Source organism: Leuciscus leuciscus (genome assembly GCF_965113295.1).
Source record: "Leuciscus leuciscus genome assembly, chromosome: 18".
NCBI classification, from domain to species: Eukaryota; Metazoa; Chordata; class Actinopteri; order Cypriniformes; family Leuciscidae; genus Leuciscus; species Leuciscus leuciscus.
This window is the reverse complement of record NC_138742.1, coordinates 22,377,969-22,400,892: the sequence shown is the minus strand read 5'-3', so window position 1 is coordinate 22,400,892 and position 22,924 is coordinate 22,377,969. Positions and strand designations below refer to the sequence as shown.

The following is a 22,924-nucleotide window of genomic DNA, read 5'->3' as shown; positions in this document are numbered from 1 at the left end:
TTTGGTGAGTGATTTATTACCAGGCCCACACAATCTGCACACACAGCTCTGTGAACAGAATGGCCGTCATTCACAAAACTTCGATATTCCCACATTCCTATTCAATATTTAATGAATAACATTATGCTAATTCTTTCAGCTACCAATGAGTATGTACTCTCAGCTGCATTTAACATGTTTTCCATTCAAATCAGTGTAGAAAGTCTGGACATTCTGTAATTGGCCTACTTACTTTTATAAACAAAAATTGAAATGAGCAATGACCCAAACTCAGATTAAATAGAACATACAAGTAATAGTAATTTGATTACTTTGAGAAGTTATGTGAGCCGAAAAAGTTCACAAAGTGATACGAGAAACTAGCTATATAGGAAATCGGTTGCTTGGAACAAAAAGATCAGTTGAAAAAATATTTGATCACAGAGCCCAGCTAATGACGAATCATAATGAAGTATTCCAGAGAGCTGTTTATTATTTATACACTAACGTTCAAAGTTTAGGGTCGGTAAGATTTATTTGATGTTTTTGAAAGAAGTCTCCTTGTTCACCATGTCTGTATTTATCAGATCAAAAATACAGTAAAAACAGTAATATTATGAAATATTATTACAATTTGTAATGACTGTTTTCTGTTTATTATATTTTAAAATGTAAATTATTCCTCAAATGTAAAGCTGAATTTTCAGCATCATTACTCCAGTCTTCAGTGTCACATGATCCTTCAGAAATCATTCTAACATGCAGATTTGATGCTCAAGAAATTTTTTTTATTATCAATGTTGAAAACAGTTGTGCTGCTTAATATTTTTGAGGAAACAATGATTAAAAAAAATTCAGGATTATTTGATAAAACAGCAGCATTTGTTTGAAATATAAATGTTTTGTAATGTTATAAATGTCTATGCTGTCACTTTTGATTTAATGCATCCTTGCTGAATTAAAGTATACATTTTTTGAAATTTTTTTTTTAAGAGTCTTGCCCTAAACTTTTTAACCAATGTTTAAATAGTCCAGTTGTATCGCTTTTAGCAGTATTGTGTTTATGTGTGATGTGGCTATCTAGTTTTGGTCTAATTCAACTGAACATGGCTGTAATATGTGACAGACTAAGCCCTGTACAACCTACTTTCCTTTCTCTCTCAATCTCTCTCTCCCTCCCTCCCTCCCCCCCTCTCTGTCTGAATGGAGGCAGAGAGCAGTGATTGGCTTTGTATTGAATTCCTTTATGTGGCTGTTGTTTTTTCAGTGCCACTTAACCAGCTTGCTAAAGCTATCATACCTACATTGCTAAGCAGAGAGAGTGAGGGAGAGATGTACTATTTATATTAATGCCATTACACTACAATCTGTTTTGTCAATATAATATTTTATTACAGTATCAACTGTGGGTGCTCTTGCTTTCGTTTGAGGGTGCATAGCAGGGTCTTCAAGTATAATTCTCTCTTTCTCTTCTTCTGAATCAGTCTCTGGTTCAAACATTATGGTTGAGTTAAGCCAATATTCCCACTTGCCATTGTGTTGCATTTACCACAGTTGAAAGAGTGGATCAGGTAGTCCGAACTGGTCTGATTGAGTGGAGGCGGGGACTAATTTGCATATTCATGGCTCTGTGTATACTAAATAAAGTGAGGGATTTTTTTATATTTTTTTTATATGTCATTGTGATTATCAAAGATTAGTTTTAAGGGATACAATTATTGACTGCAGGGGGACTTTAATACAAAGACTTGCACCGTGTCTTAACCAGATGTGAAGTCGCGACACAAAAAAAGGTGTTTTTTTTGTCCTAACTAGCTGTGATTGTGATACGCTATTAGTGACAGAGGATTCTATTTACATACAAAGTAAAAAATGGTGTAATATTTATTAATTTGATTATGAATTTGATTAGTGCCCACACGCTCTTCTAATTGGCTGTGATTTTTGATTGATTTTGTCACGTCTTGTAGTCGTGTTGATCTGGTGTGGAATTTCATTGCATCACGTCTGGTTAGGTTTGTTCAGAGCCACAAACCTAAGTATGAGAAGCAATAATAGTGATGCAGGAACGAGGTGCATTCTGACCCTCAGAGCAGATGAATTAGATTGGAATGTTAGTTACTCAATATCTGCCTCAACCTGTTCAGGGACACAACGACCCTCCCCATCACAATCAAAGTTCACGTCTCTCTCCTCTCGCTCACTCTCTTTCTCTTAACATAAATGCTGACACACATTAATTCATTCTCTAGATGTAATAGATTATTAACCAGTGTTTATGCATGTTCTTTTCAACTCATCTGCCATGTTAACAAGTCAATACTTTTAAAGACACCTGTAATTCCCAAACAGTGGTTCAGTGGGTTTGGTGCCGATTAATCAAATGATTTGAACAAATACTTTTTTTTTCTCATAATGAGCTTTGAATCGATAAATAGATATTTGTTCTACATCTGGCTTTATTGGAACATTTGAGGAATATGTCCCAGGATGTCAAGGAAAATGTTATGGCGTAATGTTGTAAAATATATATATTTTTATTAACCAGTTTATTCTACTGAACTGTTTGAAAGAATCAAGGTTGTCCTTGAGTCAGACTTTAGTCATTACTAACAGTCTTGAGGGCCGTTCACACCAAGAATGATAACTATAACTGCCAGTATATTAGCGTCCCCAACAGCGGACAATATAGTTCTGTTTATTCTAAGAGCGCTGCAGTTTTGTTGTCTGCCGCTTTAAATGCTCGAGCTCACAGCAGGGTAGATTCGGATTGGCTGTCAATGTTTTTATCGTTCATCAGCTGCATAAAATTGTTCTGAAAGTGATTCCATCGATATTGTTTCTCTGTGCCGTTATCGTTATAGCTGTGGTGTGAACTCTGCTATTTTTTAATATTAAGAACGATTTTTAGAACTATATCTTGATCGTTATCTTTATACTTATCGTCCTTGGTGTGAACGGGCCTTTAGGCTCTGTAAACGAGAAAGCTGCTTGCTCTTTTTTTCTAAAAACTTGGCCAATGAGTAAATTCTCTCTGCCCTTAGCGTATTCAGGTTTGATGACATAGCCAGGGCAAGGTTTGGAGAAAAAGTGTGTGGTTGAATGCATGGCGGCAGTCTAATTCAGTCTAATGGAAAAAAGCCAAAGCTAAGCTAAAAACACTTACACTTTAAGCTGAAAATTGTTTTTCATTTTACTGTCTGACTTCTCCTAGCCAAATTCTCACAGTTAATGTAACCTCATTTGTGTAACCTCATCCTCCAGGGCACATTAGTTTAATATCACTGAGAGTTTAGCATTAGAGACAAAGAAAAACTGTCTTGCTGCTAATATAGCACATAAGTGCTTGGGAAATAAAAACTAATGCACTTATCTAAGCTTAAACGAGATTATTCATTACTTAAGCTCTTTTCTGAAGTATTCAGTCATCAACCTGTAATCTTTTGAGGAAGATCATGGATGGATCCCGTCCCATCCGGAAACAGGTCTAAATTATACTCCACACTGCATCAAAACAATAATCAAGCCTGTCAGGGAGACATTCATCACTCTGTTAAAGATACACGGTTGTTTATTTCTTATTTCTCCCTCTAATTCTTAAACATGCATTACTCGTGTACAAGTTTGCACTTCACGCTAAAGTATATTGCAAGTTTTCAGTACCATTTAAATACCTAAAAATACTCTTCTTCCAAACCTTAGCAGAAATCCTGTGCCCTTTTCTGGGGTCCTTTTGTTGCATATGAATTAGTTAAAAATAGACAATGTCTAATCCAGAGTTGCACCATACGCTGTGTGAGTGTGTTCGAGTGTATTTTGACGGGGTGGGGTTGAGTAGGACTCAGTGGGGACTAAAGTGCCCCATTGTGTGCCATGCGCAGAGACGGGCATGATGCCAGTCATGAGAGCCGCACAGAACTACAGTTTCCTGTCATTTAGAAAGGACTGAGTTTATCCAATGTCAAGGCAGCCAAACTGGATGTGTTGATCTCTCAGTCATCTTAAAACAGCCAGTTGCTCACCGTATCCTTACATGAGATTAGTTTTCCTGCCATTATGTATAGATCATGTGATCCGGAGCTAGCTTAAAGCAACAGTTCACCAAAAAAGAACTCGCCCTCATCCTAAAACTGTATTACTGACTTTATTTTGGAGAGCACAAAAGAAGATATATTAAAGAATGTTTCAAATGTGTGTGTTTCAAAATATCTTCTTCTGTGCTTTTGTTCCTCTCTTTGGATTAAAGCATCTGCGAGATGCATAGATGTAAATGTAAATGTTGAAAGAAGAAAGAAAATCATACAGATTTCGAATGACGTGAAGATTTTTGTAATACATTTTTTACATTTTTCACTGAGAGTGTGTTATGCCTCAGGTACAAGATCTACCATGTCAAAATTTGTGTATATGTGTCTTCCATAGTCTCAGGTATGGGACGTCCCATTGTGTGTGGCCTGCATACCTTGGCAAACAAAGTTCCCATTGTGCAGTTCTCAGCTTGCTTTTCCCTCACTTTTTCCATTGGAAAAGATGACACTCTTTTTATCTATATTGCTAAAATGCTTAGTAAATGTCTCTTCTGAGATACTCTTGCTCCGTAAACAGTTTATCATCTGCATTTTTAAGTCTTCCAATATAAACACGCAAGCAATTTTAAGGCGTTAATGAAAATTAGATGCGTCAATAAATTAGATCCATGCATTAGGTCTGAAAGGTCACACCTTTCACCTTTTCTTTGCTATCACTGCAAAGTTAGGAGCGACAACCGCATTGCGGAAGTGAGTCCCCTAAATTATTGTTCCATGTGTGTACAGAACACAACTCACTCCCAAAACTGCGATGATTGACACCGTGGTAACCATAGAAAGGTTTTGGTGTCTCACGTGTTTGGTATCTGCTATTCTGAACGGAGTAATATTACAGTGACAAAAGGCTTGCTGTGTTCAGCAATTTTAACTAGAGCACAGTCGACGGAGGCATTGTTCTGTTTAAAGGCTGATTCACAGAGTGCGCTCGCAGTGTTGCCATGTCCATTAATTGGCTTGGCTCATACAGCGATCAAGTTTATGGAGTTATTAAATTGAGCAGGTGCAGGTCATGACTTATTTTCAGCATAAAGCATTTCCCTTTTTTTGGGGGGCTTGTTCTTGTTCACTAATTTTCTTGCAAGATCTGGCAACAAGAGTCAGGCTCATACCGCTTTCCCTGTGATTTCTTGAACCGCACATACATACGAGAGATACATACGAGCTCTGTCATCTCCCATATTTCTCATCGTACGTCATTAACAACTAGTTGTTCAGTTCAGTTCCGTACACACTGCGGAGAATTTCTGTAAATGTGGTTGTCACTACCTGCATTTTTCGGGAGTTAATTCGGTTGTAGAAAAAGACGTAAATTACTGAACTATATGTGTATAGAACGGGATTAAGCACTAAAAAGGTAAATTGACAACCGAATTTATCTGCAGTGTGTATGGCCAAAGTGACAGCAGCCTAATATACCTGTTGCTGTGTGTGTCCCTAATGTTAATCAAAAACTTATAACTGAATAACTTTTGTAGCTTTAATAAGGATTAATTTGATTATTCAATTTCTGTATTCCTTCTTACATGAATACTACCGTTAGACCATATCTGAACATCTTAAAGTTCTATTGAATTTATTTGTGCTATCGCTTGTTATTTGTTCTTATTTTATGACTGACTGCTTGCTTGTCTTTAATAATGTCTGAAGTTTACATTAGTTAGATTAGTCATTTTTGCTGTGGTATCAAAACTGGAATCGAGAATTGTAAAATATCCCTGTATCTAAAATGTTGCTGTCGTAACAATCTTAATTATTAGAATACAAAGTTACATGGGTCAAAAACAGTGAAAACAAACAATTTTTTACTGGTCTGGCCACTGAAAATGTTGGTAGGGCAAGTAAAAATCTGAAGCACCTGGGCCAGTTGGCATTCCTTGACATTGATCCCTGTAAGTCTTATAATTCATCTGTGTCTCTTTCACATATCTGTTTAGTAATACACACACTAACAGAAGCCAAAGCTCTCTTGCTTGCACACACACCCTTTTTTTCATGGTGTTTACCGAGCATGAAAATGGGCCTGTTAAAGGGAGAGAGAAAAAAAACAGTTGCACAATCCATAGGAGGGAACCATGGAGACGAGGGCACAAGGAAAATTATATGATCCAATCTTTCCTGGATGACAGAGCACTGAGTTGTCTTTCCCTTTAATATGAGCTGGCTTGTATAATGGACATCCATGAGAGTGTCTCGTGCATGAGTGTGAACCATCATTCCTGTTTGAGATGGCTGTTAATGGGGTAATTCAGAAACAGCAGGGATCTGAACTCCTGGTCTTAATTCTTTAGAGTCCTCTACCCCGACTTTAGCCATCGACCATGACGGAGGTTTTGTCTGCAGCTTTTCTGCAGCCCCTTTTCCCCAGCATCCCTGTTGGCAAAAGCCCCATTTAAACCCCAGATGCATATATCTTCACTGACACCGAACACTGCTGACCTGCTCACCTCCTATTATTTATTAAAGGGGCCATATTCTACACTTTTGCAACATACTCCCTCCCCCCCTTAAAGGTCTTTTGCAAAGGCTTCTGGTGGCAAAAACTTAATTTTGACCCGGATGTAAACCCTCTTGCTGAACCACTGAATTCAGCAAGACTGCTTTTGGTACTGTACCTTTTAAGCAAAGTCCTTTATATATACATATACGTAAATGAACTCTGTTATGTTGCTGAATACTGAATAGGGGTAAATCTATAAACCATATGTCATATGTTAATGTGCATATGGTTGTGAAGACAGATTTCATTATATATATTCATTCATATATAAATAATAATAAATGTTAGGTTTTCTTTACAAATAAACACTTAGCTGACAGGTTTATCTGTTCATCTGAACATTCTGGAGAACATTGCACATCTCCCTGTGTGGCAGACATCTTTGATTTTGAGGCTGTCTTCACTTAATTTCTCCTGAATAAAGGTTTTCTGTAAAGTACATAAACAAAATCAACAGATTAGACACTTCCAGATTAACTGTTGTTTACGTATCCTCTCTAGGCCTAATCTCCATTGCATTGGGGGGAAAGCATGTGCACAAGTGTGTGTGTGTGTGTGTGTGTGCAGAGTCTTATAGAATTTAGATGCTGTTTTGCTGCCTGTTTTCTGGTGTTTCAACATTGTATGCTTATTTCCATCTGAGATCACGAATTATCCAGTATCAACTTTAGTATTCTTCCTTTAAAATCCCCCAAATTGCTGGTTTTGCTCTTCTTGGGATGGATGTTGTTTGAAAAGACTTTTTAGAGATCTGGAGGAGCTTTCCTGCTGGAGGGATCAGCTGATACAAACTCCATATACATTCCTGCTTTGAAGATAATTGACCATTGTGAGTTTCATATTGACATGTTCTGGTCATTCCTTTAGTTCAGTTCACTTTCTTCAGTCATGTGTTCCGGTTTGGCTCGCAGTGGATGTTTAGGTCACTACGGTCCACAGCCTTCATCTCACCATGCACTATGCAACTAGCAGCTTTGATTTGACTTTTCTCCCCCCCCCCCCCCCCCCATCTCTTCGCTTCCTGACTTCACTTTTAAACAGGCTGCTCTTATCTCCTTTATTGAACGTCACAGGGCAGTTTCCTCCACTCCTTTCTCAAATATTAGCATTTCAGCAGCATTTTTGAGACATTGAGGGAGAAAAATTAGGATAAGGAGTAGATTGTGATGAAGCAGTAAACTTTGAGTTCAAGGAGAGGGTTTTGATAAATAATTGAGGTTAATGTGAAATAGTCAGAAATAGTGAAACTGAAGATAAGATTGGCTGAATTTTCTATTAATTTGATGGTTTCTTTCATTTTCATTTATCTTAAAAATTGCAAGCATTGGAATACAGTTTACTAGATGTGATGTTATTGCTTAATGCCACGACTGTAAATTGATTACACATTTTAATCAGAAATGAATTAATCACAATTAAACACATATACAATATTTACTATAAAAATTCCCAAATGAAGATATTTCAAGGACTTGATTCTGGCAGAGAAAAAAAGACTTATTCATTTTAAAAACGATTAACTTTGATCATTTTTTGTCTCATTATTTTTTATTATTTAGTCATATTAAATCAACAAGTTAATTTTACAGCTATGCCTAATACGAATGCTATGCTTCTTTACGAATTGTTGGTCATCAACTTTAGCAAAAGCATGCTTATAGATCTGCTGGACATAAAAGCTTTTGAGCCGTGTCACATAGGAATGAATGAGATCAATTCACTCCTCCTCAGGGATCCTCATGTTCCCAAACCTTATGGCCAGAAGGTAGCCTTCAAGAAAACATTTCAAACCCAAATGAACAATTGACCCCCAAAATGAGGCGGGAGAATTTGAGATGGTGTGTGGGGGCTGTCTTATTGCTTTTTAAACAGAAAGGTGGCAGAGTTCAGCAACGCCCCCCGATTCCTGTCGAAACCTGTTCCATTATGCATTTGAGAAAGAAACCCACCTCCATGTCTCCACGGCTGAGTTTGGGAGCTGAAACAATAGGGTGATCCTGCTGCCTTTCAATGGATAGGTACACGACCCTGCAGTGTGACCTTGCTTATCTGAGCCCTGCATGCAAGATAGCTGTCTTTCACAGGTGACATGTCTACAGATTAGGTGTTAAGACCTATCGCTGCTTCACTAGTCTGCTGATTAACTATCAGTGACAAACCAAAATTGGGTGAAGGAACTGAAAGGTCAACCAAGGGTGAAATAATATGTAGATCTAAAATGTGCCTGGGCTTCTTCGGATTTTGGTTTCCTAGAACCACAGTTCAAGCTCATGTTCACACATTAGGAGCAGCTTATGAATGAATGTACTGTATATATATGTAGGTGTGGCTGCTCACCCTTATACTGTAAAAAAAGGGCGAGTGATGTGTGTGAGGGTATGTTGGCAAGGTAAGATTTAGTGGTTGACTCACTAAACACTTAAATATGTCTAAATTTTAATTTCATTAGATAGAAAATATAAAGTGGCATCAGCAAACAACTTATGCTAGAGCTTTTCTCTAAACTAACTTCAATTTTCTGAGCCACTTTTTCAATTATTTTTTATCTAATGATCTCACGGTTATTTTTCGTGGAGGTATGAAGTCAGTTCCCCTCAGGTTCACACAGATGTCCCAGCAGAATAACCACCGGTGCAGTTCATTATATTAACATATGACATTTTCCACAAAGACATTTTGTCTTCATTTTAAACTATATTTGTTTCATATTTTGAAGCCTAACACACTTCAAATTGTGAAAAAATTTGGGTTGAAAAGTTTGATATTTTGATATGAAAATTAATTTTTACATTTTTAATTGTGGCCGATGTGTCCAAATTCTTTTTGGGGCCGCTGTAGTTTTTTTAATGGCCAGTGCCGATATTGATATTTATCAAGCAGAGTTGCAGATATAGTGCAGATATTAAACTTGTTTTAAACATAATTTAAGGCCTGTTTACATCAAGGGCAATAACAATAATAACTGTAACTATAAAGTTTTAATAATTCTAGTTTTATGAGAATAGTTTAAACCAGCGACACAGAGGAATGTTATTGCTGGAATCAATTTCATAACGATTCTTTCCAGCTGATGAATGATAAAAATTAAGACAGCCAAGCAGAATCCACCCGACTTGTTATAGTTATATTGTTATCGATATCTTTAGTTATGTTTCTTGGTTTGTTACTGACCAACTTCAACCAACTTAAAACTATGTAAATCCACCTGCCATGGTTTTCCAGTAGAATAAGATAGAATAAGTATAATAATTTTTTTTTATTTTTTTTTTATTTTATTTTTTTTTGGTAAAACTGGATAACCAGGGGCGTAAACAAAACTCTTTCCCTTTTAGACTTTATATAGTGATATTACTAGCATTGCACTTAATCGGAATTTTATCAGAATTTTCCATATTCCATTTCTCAGCAGCTCTTAGTCATTTGAATGAACTGACATTATGAAGTCAGACTATTAATAGTCTAATGCTAATGTGATCGGTCCACACACAAAAGTTTCTTTCTACATTTTGGGCACATTGGTGTAAAGTTCAGACTGTGGTTTAGGCCCCGATGTCTCATATTCTTTCCTCTAACGTGTTCTGATGAATAGATGCGAATTCACACGCAGCTGAACTGGCAGATTTACCCATCGCTGATGGCAGTAACAAGTACTCAGTGATTCCTTACATAGAAATAGAATTATTCCGTACTCGTCTGAATGCGCTAAATACTTAGTTCCTCGTGAGCAATCTTTCCCTTTCATCTCTCTCTCATTCTTTCCCTTTTGTTCTTTAATCCTCCCTCTCCACACTGATAGATGATAGTGTTTTTTGGGGAGTTTAAAGTACTTGCTACTAAAAAGACGGGAAGGGATGGAGTGAATGTGAGGCCTTGTTAATGAGATAGTAAATGTTTGTTTTTGCCGGGTCAACAAGAGCTGTTGTTGGAGTCTTTCATCCATTCAATGGCTCAGTGGTTGGGTTGGGCCTGAGAGGGGAGGGGAAGTGTGTTTGTTGCGGAGAGGGGGTCACTTTGGTTAATAGAGGGATATAAATACCTTTCCCCCTCCCTTTGCCCTGAAGCGGGCTGTTTTCACTGGCCTTTCCCCTCCTCTAGGCCCCACTTTTAATCAAGACACAGAGAAGGGCATTCAGGAAAATAGAAAAGGATGCACTTTAAAAGTGGATTCTAGCCTGCCATTGCCCGTGGAAGTGAATATATTCTGTATGTATTCTGCGCAGTATACAGTAGATGCATTAAAACGTGGTGCTACGGTTCTGATGTACGGTTCCAAAGTATCCTTTAGGGAGATTTCTAAACTTTGCCCCCGAGCATGAGAACCCTGGAGAGGAATGACAAAAAGAGTGATAAATCCAACCCTCCTCTCCATCTGAGATAAACAGGGCAGATAAACAAGCCTAAAAAGACCTCCATTTGAAGGGCCATAAAAGGTTCAATGAGTGAGGAGGGCTCCAAATACAGATGACGTGAGGCAACTATTCCTGAATTTGACTTGGGGGTACATGCTTGTAAAATCACTCCTCAAACACTGCATTTTGAGTATTTTTACTTTTGTGCTTTTTAGAAGCTACGTATCCATATTTGATTTCAAACTCTTAATTAAACTGGTCCTGTCACCGTTGTCCCATTCTAGGAGTTTAATTTCTCACCAGGCAAATGTTTATCAAAAAGTTTTCCATAAATATCATTAGTTTATTTGTTCTTATTTTACTGGCTGTTATTCAATTAAAAATCCGAAATGCTTGTGCTGTGTCTACTGTCTAAGTTATTAAGCAAAAAATACCCATTGTAAAAACACAAATCCATAGAGTGAGCAAATATTTAGGTGAGATAATTATAATTTTTAAGAAGTAATAATGTTGTTAAACATATTACAATACTTAGGATTTGGGCATTCAGTCACATTATGTTTTCTGCGTGGAGAAACGTCTGGCACAGTCACAGCTTGTGCTTATTATTAAAACAAATAGCAAGACACAAATAGCATTAATAGCCATTCATTTTATTTAAGTTAAAATTTAAGAAAAAGATCAATTTAAGATTTATTTAAGATTTTTATTCTTATTTTACATGTAAACAGACTTCCATGGAGCATTAGGTCATGAATATTTGCCTCAAAAGTATTTTTATTCACACATACAATGACCTTAATGCTTTTCTATGATGGGCATATTTTTAATATCCAGAAGTAGTTTGGCATAATATTCTATTATAATAAATTATATATATTATGTTATTATTTATTAGATAATACAAATTGCTTCATTGCTTATCAAGTAAGCTATGTGGCCACACACACAGACACACACACACACACACACACACACACACACACACACACACACACACACACACACACACACACACACACACACACACACACACACACACACACACACACACACACACACACACACACACACACACACACACACACAGTAAATTATCAGTGTTGCCTGGGTACTACTGATCAAATACCAGTTTGTAGTTCAGTATTTAACTGTACAGTTCAGATGGCTCAAGGTGAACCTTTTGACGGCAACATCGCTGAAGATGTCATTCAGCTTGACGATTTCAATTAGTTAATTATTTTTGATTTGTGGCCACAATATGTGATTAACGTTACAATTATAGATGAGCATATCCAGAGAAATGTTGTAGAAATACGCATGCCACATCGATTCACTGTTTTCAACCCAGGTTTTTATATTAGGTTGGTTCAAAGATCTCTCACTTTACTTGTTCAGCGTTTCCTGACATATGGTCCTGAAAGCAATCCATTGCTCTCCATGCTGGCCTGGAATTCAGATTACTGGTCCTTCACTTTTAATGCATCAGGTGAGTCCTTGGAAATTGCGTTTTTTCCAATGTATATTAATAGCCAACCGGCAGAACATGCTGAGACATCTATGAGTGAGTCCAGCACTGATGATGAACAGCCTGGACCATCTCACCAGGTCAACAACAGAACTAAGATCATATCTGGAGGATCACATATGAATGAGTTCAGCACAGATGATGAACAGCCTGGACCATCTCACATCGTCAACAACAAATTTGAGATCAGATCCGGAGGATCCAGAACACCTGCTGACCAAAGCTCAGGCAGTCAGGTTGAGATGAGACAGGGTGTTAAAATAAAAAGAAAGACACCTAGCAGGTCAGAAAGCAGAGAATGGAAAAATAATAGATCAGACCACAGCTCTGATTCTGATTCTTCAAGTGATTCCCTCAGCTCAACCTTTTCTTCTCCAGTATCACTTGGAGAAACACCCAGAGATGATGACCTGCCTGGACCTCACAGAGGCAACAGTGAGGTCAGAGCATCTGCTGACCCGGGCAGCCAAGATGAGTCGAGACTGGGAAGGAAAAGAAAAAGAAAGACTTCTGACCACCCAGACACTCAAAGCAAAAGGAGGAGATCTGACCACTCTGGGTTTTATTCTGCTGTCACTTGTAGAGACCTCTGTTTGACCATCTGCAACCAAGATGAGTCGAGACAGGGAGAGAAAAAATAAAAAGACTCTAACTAGTTAACACTGGGTCATTCTAAACCCTGGGTAAACAAAATCCTGGGTTATCTTGCGTCATGTTTCACATCACTCAAAATCTACCTGGGGTTAATAATTAATCCTAGGTATTCGTAATACATCACACTGTACATTCCTTATCCCTGGGTTATCATCCTTATTGGCATATTTGCGGTGTCATTGGTTGGACAAACTCAGCATATAACCTGTTTACATAAAGGCTCTAGCATTGTGCATCCTCATATTATATACTGTCGACCACTATCAAGTTTAGAATGGACTTCTCGGACTTCTTCCCTCCAGTTGTCTCATTTTCTGTCACCATTTGAAATTTTTCCCCTCAAACTCTGAAACATAGCATATTTTTTAAACAAACTGTGGTTTTGTGGCTATACAAAGCATGTTATTGGCTGATTGTTGCTAAGCATTTAGCCATAACATTCTAACGCTTTGTTTCACACTGTACACGGTTGGCACCGCAATGCAGGGTTTACAACGCAAAAGCAGACAAAACCCTGTAGCAGGGTTTCATAACCCCGGCTAAAATGCAGTGCTAACCCCGCTTCTAAATTACATGTGTGAAACGTTCCTTTACCCGGGGTTAAAAGCAGGGTTTAGAATGGCGATAGTCTGGGGTGTGAAAAGCAATAAAGACTTCCGAGCACCCAGACAGTCAAAGCAAAAGGAGATCAGACCAGTAGTCGGATTATTCAAGAATTTACTAAATAATAATTTGAATTCGAAAAATAAACATTTAAAATAAACAGATTTACTTGGTTCTGTCTGTAATCATAGTATTTTTCACAAATAAAGAAACTTTTTTTTAGATGTTATGCTGTAACTAGTCACCACACATTTTAAAAAATGTTCCTTTCGATAACTCACCTCTGATTGGCAATTGCGTTCACGTGCTCAACAGGCATGTCTGTGATTGGCTACAATGCTCGACACTTTGAAAACACATTGTAAATAGAAACCTCTGACGCTCTTCATAAAACATGCACACAAATACACGCCAGAGCTCTTGAAAGCAGCGTCTATCAGCCGGTACCGAACTGACCTGGTATTCGGTACTACCAGTACTGGAGAAAGGCTGGTATCTTAAATTTTTTTTACATTTAACATTCTGCAAAATATCTTCTTTTGTGTTCCAGAGAAGAAAGAAAGTCGTACAAATTTTGAACATAAGCGTGAGAAAATTATGATAGAAATTTCATTTTTGCGTGGACTATAACTTTAAACAGAGGACACTGCTTATCAGCGTAAAAACTGGTCGCAGTTGAGAGAGTGAACCATGTCTAATGTAGCGCTAGTGGTAATTCATGGTGCTGAATGAGAGGGCACCTGCCTTCACCACATCTAACCTCTCAGCAAGTTCCCAGAGGAGCACAAAAGGATTTCCGACTGTGCTGGGCAGGAGGGCGCTGGCTCTTGTTTCTTGCTTCCTCTTTCAGGACTTTTCAATGGCAGAGGAGATGGGGGTTCACCAATGATTCAAGACTCTTAATGCTTGATCAAGGCTATACACAGAGCCCATACATTCACTTTTATTTAAACACTTTACTGAGCAGTGCAAGAGAGCGAGACTTGAGTTACATTCATCAATCTCAGCTTATCATTTTTGGTCTATTTCTGTGTGTAATTAGGTTGCACTTAAGTATAACAGAGAAGATCATTTCAAGTTATATTTTGAACAGTTTTGGTATGTTTCAGTCCTTGGATTTGTTTGGCTGATTGTCGTTATGAGAGCGTTGATGTACAGTCCAACGGTGCTGGGGTTTGTATCGCCTGTCCGTGTTTGCACGTTCCAGAAAGACTTTCAGTCTGTGTAGAATTAGAGGATTTTTTTCTTTCTGCAGGTTACATCAATACGCCAGTGTGTGGCAGCTTGTGCCTGTCTTTATGAGTGAGCCAATTGAATGATTAATTCTACTGATTTGTTCAAAAACACTGATTCATTCTGGAATTAAACAAGTGAGGGTCTTTATGAGTGAGTCATTAAATCAATAATTCAACTGATTTGTAAAAAAACACTGATTCATTCTGGAACGAATCAAGTGACTGTCTTTGAGTGAGTCATTGAATCATTCATTCTACTGATTTGTTCAAAAACACTGATCCATTCAGAAACAAAACAGTTTCTCAGAATTTATAGCATTCCATCCCCATTTTTACTTTGTGATCTTCAAATACTAAACCTACTGTAAGTGAAAAGCCACACATGGAAGTACCTACAAGTTTTCACTTTGTTTCATTTATTCTGGAGAGCCATGGGAACTCCCCTTGAGTCGTGTGTGTGTGTGTGTGTGTGTGTGTGTGTGTGTGTGTGTGTGTGTGTGTGTGTGTGTGTGTGTGTGTGTGTTCTAGAGCAGATGGGAGAAACACAGATAGGACACTGACTATACTCTAGGATATCTAATTAGAGTCTGGACAGCATCTGGTAGACAGAAAACACCCACCACTTTTTCCCAGAGACTCACAGGACCAGCCAAGAGCAGAACCAGCAGGTTAAACACTGAACTACCAACAATTAGCCACTTGACCTACCAGTTTAGGAAAGAAAAGCACAGATAGCCCACTCCCTCTGATCTTCCCATGTCATTCCAGAGGGACTATAATTATAAAAATGCCTGGTCAGGATAATGATGCTGATGATGGAAGCAAGATAATAACTGAAGTAGGATGGAGCAAAAGCTTTTAGAATTAAGTTAAATAGACACATGGAAAAGCCAGGTTAAGTCACAAGGAGAGCTAAGACGTAACATTTAATTACGCTTGGAATTCACAAATTCCACCACTTCTACCCTACCTCACACCCTACAGCAAGTATTCCCAAATCCAGTCATGGTCCTCAGAGGAAAACATACTGTATATTCCTGTAATGCTCAAATTATCCCAGACAGATAGTAGTGCTTTTGCAGGAGGGGAGGATGGGATAGGCATGCAGAGCAGGTGTGAACCACCCTTCAAACTCATCTAACCCCCTCTCTCTTATGCCTTAGGGCTGATAATACACACACACACACACACACACACACACACACACACACACACACACACACACACACACACACACACTCATATCTTAGCTGCCCATCCAGCATTCCCAGGAAATGAAGTGTGATTATACATGTCATCGGTGACATCCCTCTGTCTCGAAGCTGAGAACTGATGAACAGCGTGTCTTTCTCCATACATTACTAAAGTCCACAGGAATGAGGTTAGCCCACATGAGCCCAAGAGCTCTCTTGTCTGCGAGGGCTTATGGCAGCATAGATGCCTTTCAGTGGCGTTGTGCTTTCTGAACATTCCCGCACTGGGTCGGTGAAGCACACCTGTTTGTGAATGTTGACATTTTTTATGGGGTGTTTGCACCTCTGGACACTTTTATAGCATGTGGTTTAACAGTTTAAATGTAGTATTTAGGAGCAGACTGTTACATTTGACTAAGTGTGCTTATGGTCAATTCAGTCATGGCTTAACACAGGCTTTAACTTTTAAATGGCACAGTCCTCTTAAAATATAAAAGTGGCTATATATTTTCATGTATAAAGAGCCATTTACACAACAGCATGTATTTGAAATAGAAATGTTTCGCAAGTCTTTACTTTTTTTTTTTGGATTAATTTAAAAAGTGTTCTTAGTGAATAACAGTATTTATTTCTTTAAAAAACTTGCCCACTTGCCCCAAACTTTTGAAAGGTAGTGTATACTGGGTGCAGTAGTAAATGTGTGTTTTCAACATGCTTTTTGGTCAAAAATATAATATTGGAATATTATGTGGAATTTTTTTTATTCGTATCAAGTTAACGATGGATGCCCAATGTTAGAATATAAGATACACATTTTCAGTTCAGTTCAGATATATTTTTATGGCACATTTTATAGGATTACTTTTCTTTAGTTTAGGGACTTCGAGGGACTTTCGAGTTTTAACGACATAAGGGTTCGTATAAAAATAACATCATTAAAAATGTTGGTTTAACTATACCTTTAAGCTCCTTGAGCTGCAGTTATAAAACATTCAGGGCAAACACTGTCCTCTTGTCCTTTTTTCGGGCTATCTGCAGAGTTCCCTATCAGCGTGGCGGAAAGCAATGGAGGCCTTTTCTTCAGTGCTGTATGTTTTGTCGTAGTGTGGGATTTTGAGTGCAGATTACCAGTGTCTGCTCATGTTCACACTTGCCCAGATGCTAACAGTAGCCAGATTTCAGCTATAAATAAGAGTGTTCAACAGAAAAGTGTGTCAGGACACACATTTATGCACTGAATCTTCAATTACATGGCTTGGACACATATTTAGCTTACTTTATTCTTTCTCTGTTGCCTCTATCTGCTCTTGTCCTTTCAGTCTCTTATCCTAACTTAGTATTTTGTCTTCTCTTACACTGGCATCATTGCCTTGAGGAGCCAAAAAAAATAAAATAAAGGTGCTTCTTGAGTTCAAGTCTTTACTCGTTTTGTTGGGGTCTTCCATAGACAGATATGTTCTTTCTTAAAGATGTTTTTCCTGTGCATAATAAGTGGTGTTTGCTGAGTATCTTCATTGCAATTGCTCATACTTGAGGTTAGGAATTTGAAGAAAGTGATCAGATTTGCAATTTTTTGCCTGTGTTGGTCTAAGCACCCCCTAGAAAAAAATAAAAATAAAATAAAAATAATTATCCCATAGATGGCTGTATCTAAAGATTGGAATATTATAGTAACTTGAGTGGGTTCTTTTGACTTGAGCCAGTAAGCAACTCGCCCTAGCAACAACTCAGAATACCTTAGCAACGAGAAATGCTCTTGTGGTTCATTTTTGTGTTTGGAAAGAGAGAAAGTATCCACTATCCAGTGACTCATGTCCTGAGGTTACATGTACCGGTGTTGGAGTGTGTGTATATGCTTTGAGAGGTGATAGACTGTCTGTGCTGTTTCTTGTGACTCTGTAGCTGTGAATTGATGGCAGTAAACACAGCTCTCACAGGCATGTCTGGAATGGACTGTAAGGGTGGGATCCTTTTGCCCTGATCAGATTCTGTCTCTAGGGGGCAACAGCTGTGTTTGATCTTTGAACTCTGGAGTGACCCATCATAGTTTCATTTTACTAAACCATGTACATACCAGTTAACGATGTAACAGGATTTATGACATGTGCCGGGACTCCAGGTGTGAAGGGACGCGTGCAGCTGTTACGGCATCCCCCGTTGCCGTGGTAATCCCTCCTCCTCCTGCTTTCCTCATAAGCATGCCATTATTCTCAAGCCTGTCTGTCGCTGCGAAGTCGGACCGACTGAGGTTGTGATACCATCCATTCCTGCAGAGCAGCACCGGTGTCTTTACACAGACAGCCGCTTGCATCATGACAGGATGTGGTATAAAGATAAAAAATATGATGGATAGGAGGAGGGAGAGAGGGAACAAGTGAAGCGTATAGGGATTGACTGGGTGTGCAACCCAGTGTTCATAACTATAGTACTCTGTTAGGCTCATTCACACCAAGTGTGAGTTTCTTGCACAAAAACATATATAGTCCAACATAAAGTTTTAAAATAAAATAGTTTCTCTCTATTAACTGTAAACTGATGATTTATTGGGTCACACTTTATATTAGGTGTTTTTAACTACTCTGTAGTCACTTAAGTACATTGTATGTATTGCGTTCCTGTTGTATCGCTGTTATCGAGGTGGGATACGGGTAAGGTCAGGGACAGGTTTGGTGGTATAGGTAGATTTAAGGGTGAGTTAAGCGGGAAGGGAAGGATCAACAGTGTAACTATAGATGTAATTACATAAATTATAATAATAATATAATAATTATTATTATATTATTAAGTACATTATAATTATTATAATATAATTAATTGTAGTGTACATTATGAATAGCCTTATAATCCATTATACATAAAGACTTTAAGTAAAGTGTTACCGAAAAAATATGTAGGTGTAGGTAGGGAAAAGCGTATACTAGACGAGGGTGAGGGGAATGGAATGAACATACTTTATACGTACATACATTCACTTTGAAGCATGTTCAGACATGCACAGATCACCTCACCATCACCGATGCTGTTCACTTATACCTGCAACAGGCTTCTGTACAGTCAAAAAGAGTTTAAATAAATGTTACTCAATATGCCCCACATAACACATGACCACTTATTCCAGAATGAAACAACTTAGACAGCTGAATCAGGTAACAGCCCTTTGGAAATATCAACCCAAGTTTAGTTTTATCGTTTGTTTAAAAACGTTACATTTCCATGTTCTTTTTCCCTGTTGACGAAGGTGTTGCCGGTTTCTCAGGTGCTTAATGATTGGCCAAGGATTCACAATCCCCAAACCTGTGTGTTTCCACACTTATCACCATGGCAACACAAAGAGGAATTTGTGCAATCATTAAACACAAGGAATCTGGACACAACTGGACTTTAATTATACATTTCATACACACTTACCTCACGCTGCAGCAAACACAGCCCAACCCAACCAAATAAAGAGCTTTTCCCAGTAAGTAGCCACCTAGAAACTACTCACAACACCCTAGCAACCCCAAACCATCCAGAAGACACTAGCACCAAGTAGCAAGCAAGCACTTACAACCACTCAGAGCAACCATAGCTTCAAGTCAGTGAGTTTTTTTTGCTGTGGAACCACTATTTTTTCATCAGAAAGAATAAAAATGTACATCTTAATCTGCATTTTTCCTACATTTTAATTATCTCTCCAGTTTTTGTTCCTTTTTAAAGTCGACATGAAATCAAAATTGACCCTATTTACTTTGTTAGCACATATTACTAGTCTTGTGGTGAACAATTAATCCATGCAAGTTAATACCGCTACACAGATTTTTGTTGTTTTGCCGTGGTAATCTTTAATCAAAATCTGAAAAGTTACTTCCAGTGTGGAATGGCGTCTTTTTCTGATGACGTCAGTTTGACGGCTTGGGTTGAAAACGCTCAACCACTCCCCTCAAACCGTTAGTCTGCTATGAGCAGAGATGGAGAGGAGGAGCGCTAAAGTAAAACCCTGCCCTCTGTTCAATATTCCGTTTCACTTGGAAATACGTCACAACACTGGAGAAAAGTTGTTTGTAACTTCCGGTTCACGGGGACTTTAATAAAAAATGTATATCATTTGAAATTTGGTGACCTCAAAGACATGATTTTGATGGTTTAAAGCTCTGTGTAGTTAACTCTAAAGACATTACAGCCCATAAGACGTTGGGATGGGTCCATATGGTTAGATATAATCTCATGCTCATATAAAACTTCCTGCTTCTTGACAGAAGCATGTTGCATCTCTCATCATGGTCCTAGTAAGTGTCAAATGCAGACGCACACACACACACACACACACACACACACACACACACACACACACACACACACACACACACACACACACACACACACACACACACACACACACACACACACACACACACACACACACACACACACACACAGACAGTCTGAAGTTCAAGTTCATTCACACCCCTGTGACCAGCGGGCCGTTTGGCAGATGGAAGAAAGAGCATCTGATCCCCATTTCAAAGAGCCCACCTTTCCACCTCGCTAGTCCCGTCAGATATTTCCACAGATGTGTTTTTGTTCTGTGTATCTGTGAGGAGGCTTGCGTTGACAAAAGCCCCTGATGTGGCTGAAGTGCTTCTTTGTAGCAGTGGGGCTTTTGGGTTGCGTTGCATTGCATTGAGGGGTTGTTGAAGTTAGTATAGATGGTGGGGGATGGTTTTGTGTGTGTGTGTGTGTGTGTGTGTGTGTGTGTGTGTGTGTGTGTGTGTTGAAGGGGAAGTACTGTGTTGAAGTACTGTGTTGTCAGAGCTGAGGGGCTTAGAGAGGAAGTAGATGGATGTTTAAGCATTAAGCCTTTGGCTTTCCTAAGGAAGACACTTTTCCAGTAAGATTAAATGAAGAATGTCTGATATTTATAATGGGATGCCTCATTATGAATTATTCTTATTGTTTAATATTTATTAAACTTATACAGAACAGCTGTTGCCATGAGAATGTGCCATGGTGTTTTGGGAGAGGTAGAGATAGCAAAAAGAACACAAATGAATGTCAGGTGGTTATCACATAAGACTAAAATGGGCCAAGGAGATTAGAGCTGATCAGCTGAGTTTTGGCTTTCATCAGAAATGTTATCTCCCTGTAAACAAATTTGAAATAAATATTTTTATCTTAATTCCATGATCCATGTTTTTCCATGATTCCATGTTCTTTAGACAAGAATGATAAAGTTCTAAATCTATTATGTATCTGGTAATGCATTCAGAAATTACACCTCTTTATAATTTCTGAATTAAAATGTATTTTTAAATACTTTTTTTTCTAGTTTGACATGATTTTTAGTTTTAGTATTGTTATATTATTGATGTTTTTTTAAACACCGGTAATCTGACAAATGTAAGCCAATGTGTCAAAGTCAAAATGTAAGCACAAAAAAATTTTTGTCGTTATGTGACATAACCATAAAACAGGAAAATATTTCACAGACTATGACTAAATGCCCAGATCAGTATACTTATAAAAATTATAATAATGATTTGCATTAACTACATTTTTTGTTATACAAGATTAAACTAGGCTGTATTTTTACAAATTTAGTTGAAATGACTTGCAGCCAAATTGATTATACTTGCAAATGTAGTAGTTGTATATACTTACAAACAGTATTAATCTCCACATTAACTTAGCATGACATCATTTAAAAGTCATGATGTCATTCCTTCCTCCTTTCTTTCTCTCTGGGGCAGAAATACTGTATGTTGATTGAGTCATGCTAATGGAGTGACTGAGTTCAGGGAAAACAGTCCAATTATGTCCATGTCTTTGATTAAGTCACTGTGGGAGAACATCTGTGAACCTCAAAGACTTTAGCAATCTATCAGTCATATAAAAGACAGAGACAGGGTTGATATTGATATGTGATGACTTTAGTGAAAAGGAAGTTTAAGGTGGTGGTGATGTCATCGCCTCCATTAAAGTATAGAAAGAGCTTCAGTCTTCAGCTCCAGTGGATGCATGTATAACCAAGGTTAAACTAAAGTATTGTACAGTGTTAGGGTCGGTTCATTGTCTCTAAGTTCATTGTCACCAATTTGTTTGATTTTTGGCCATTGCTGATATTGATAGAGCAAGATGGCTGATCGCTGATATTCAGTAATGCAGATATAAATTATAGAGTTTATGCAAATAAGACATTATTCATATTGTGAACTTATATTGAATTCTTTTCATTCTTCACAGCTTTTCCATGTTGCATACGTGCTCATCAAGTTTGCCAACTCGCCCCGGCCGGACCTGTGGGTTCTGGAGCGCTCCATTGACTTTGGGAAAACATACCAGCCATGGAAGTTCTTCGCCTGTGAGTAACCGAAATGAGCTTTTTATTACTGTTCTTAGGCCCTATCTTACACCCGGCGCAATGCAGAGCAATGCAGCGCCAAGTGCTAGTTTCAGTCCGACGCAGTTATCATTTTCATGTCCTGCGCCACGTTGTTTAAATAGTAAATGCATTTGCTCCCATTTGTGCGCATTGATGGCGCGTTGCTATTTTGAGGCAACAGGAATAGACTGTGCCATTGATCAACAAAAACCTGGTCGCAAATTAAAAAAAAATTAATTTAAAGAGCGCGTTAGTAATGAGCGCCTATAGGCGGGTCCACAACGCGCGTACACTCTGCTTATTAAACACACAGGGACGCACAGCAGCACACAAACATGCCAAAAATTTAAAATAAAAGGATTGCAATGTAAAAGATTATTATTGTGTACATAAAGATATGGTGGAATCCGGCTTGTCCCGTAGATGTTCTGCTTGCA

At 38.2% G+C, this 22,924-nt stretch overlaps 1 protein-coding gene across 2 annotated transcripts in view; it reads left to right on the top strand.

Annotated features, from left to right (window-relative positions):
• The window catches only part of lama5 (laminin, alpha 5), a 73,942-nt gene that overhangs the window by 3,397 nt on the left and 47,621 nt on the right, over positions 1–22,924 (top strand). For both annotated transcript variants that reach the window (XM_082144948.1, XM_082144947.1), the window contains exon 3: positions 22,349–22,466. In XM_082144948.1, the coding sequence (XP_082001074.1) occupies positions 22,349–22,466 (118 nt within the window). The remainder of the gene's footprint in view (positions 1–22,348; positions 22,467–22,924) is intronic.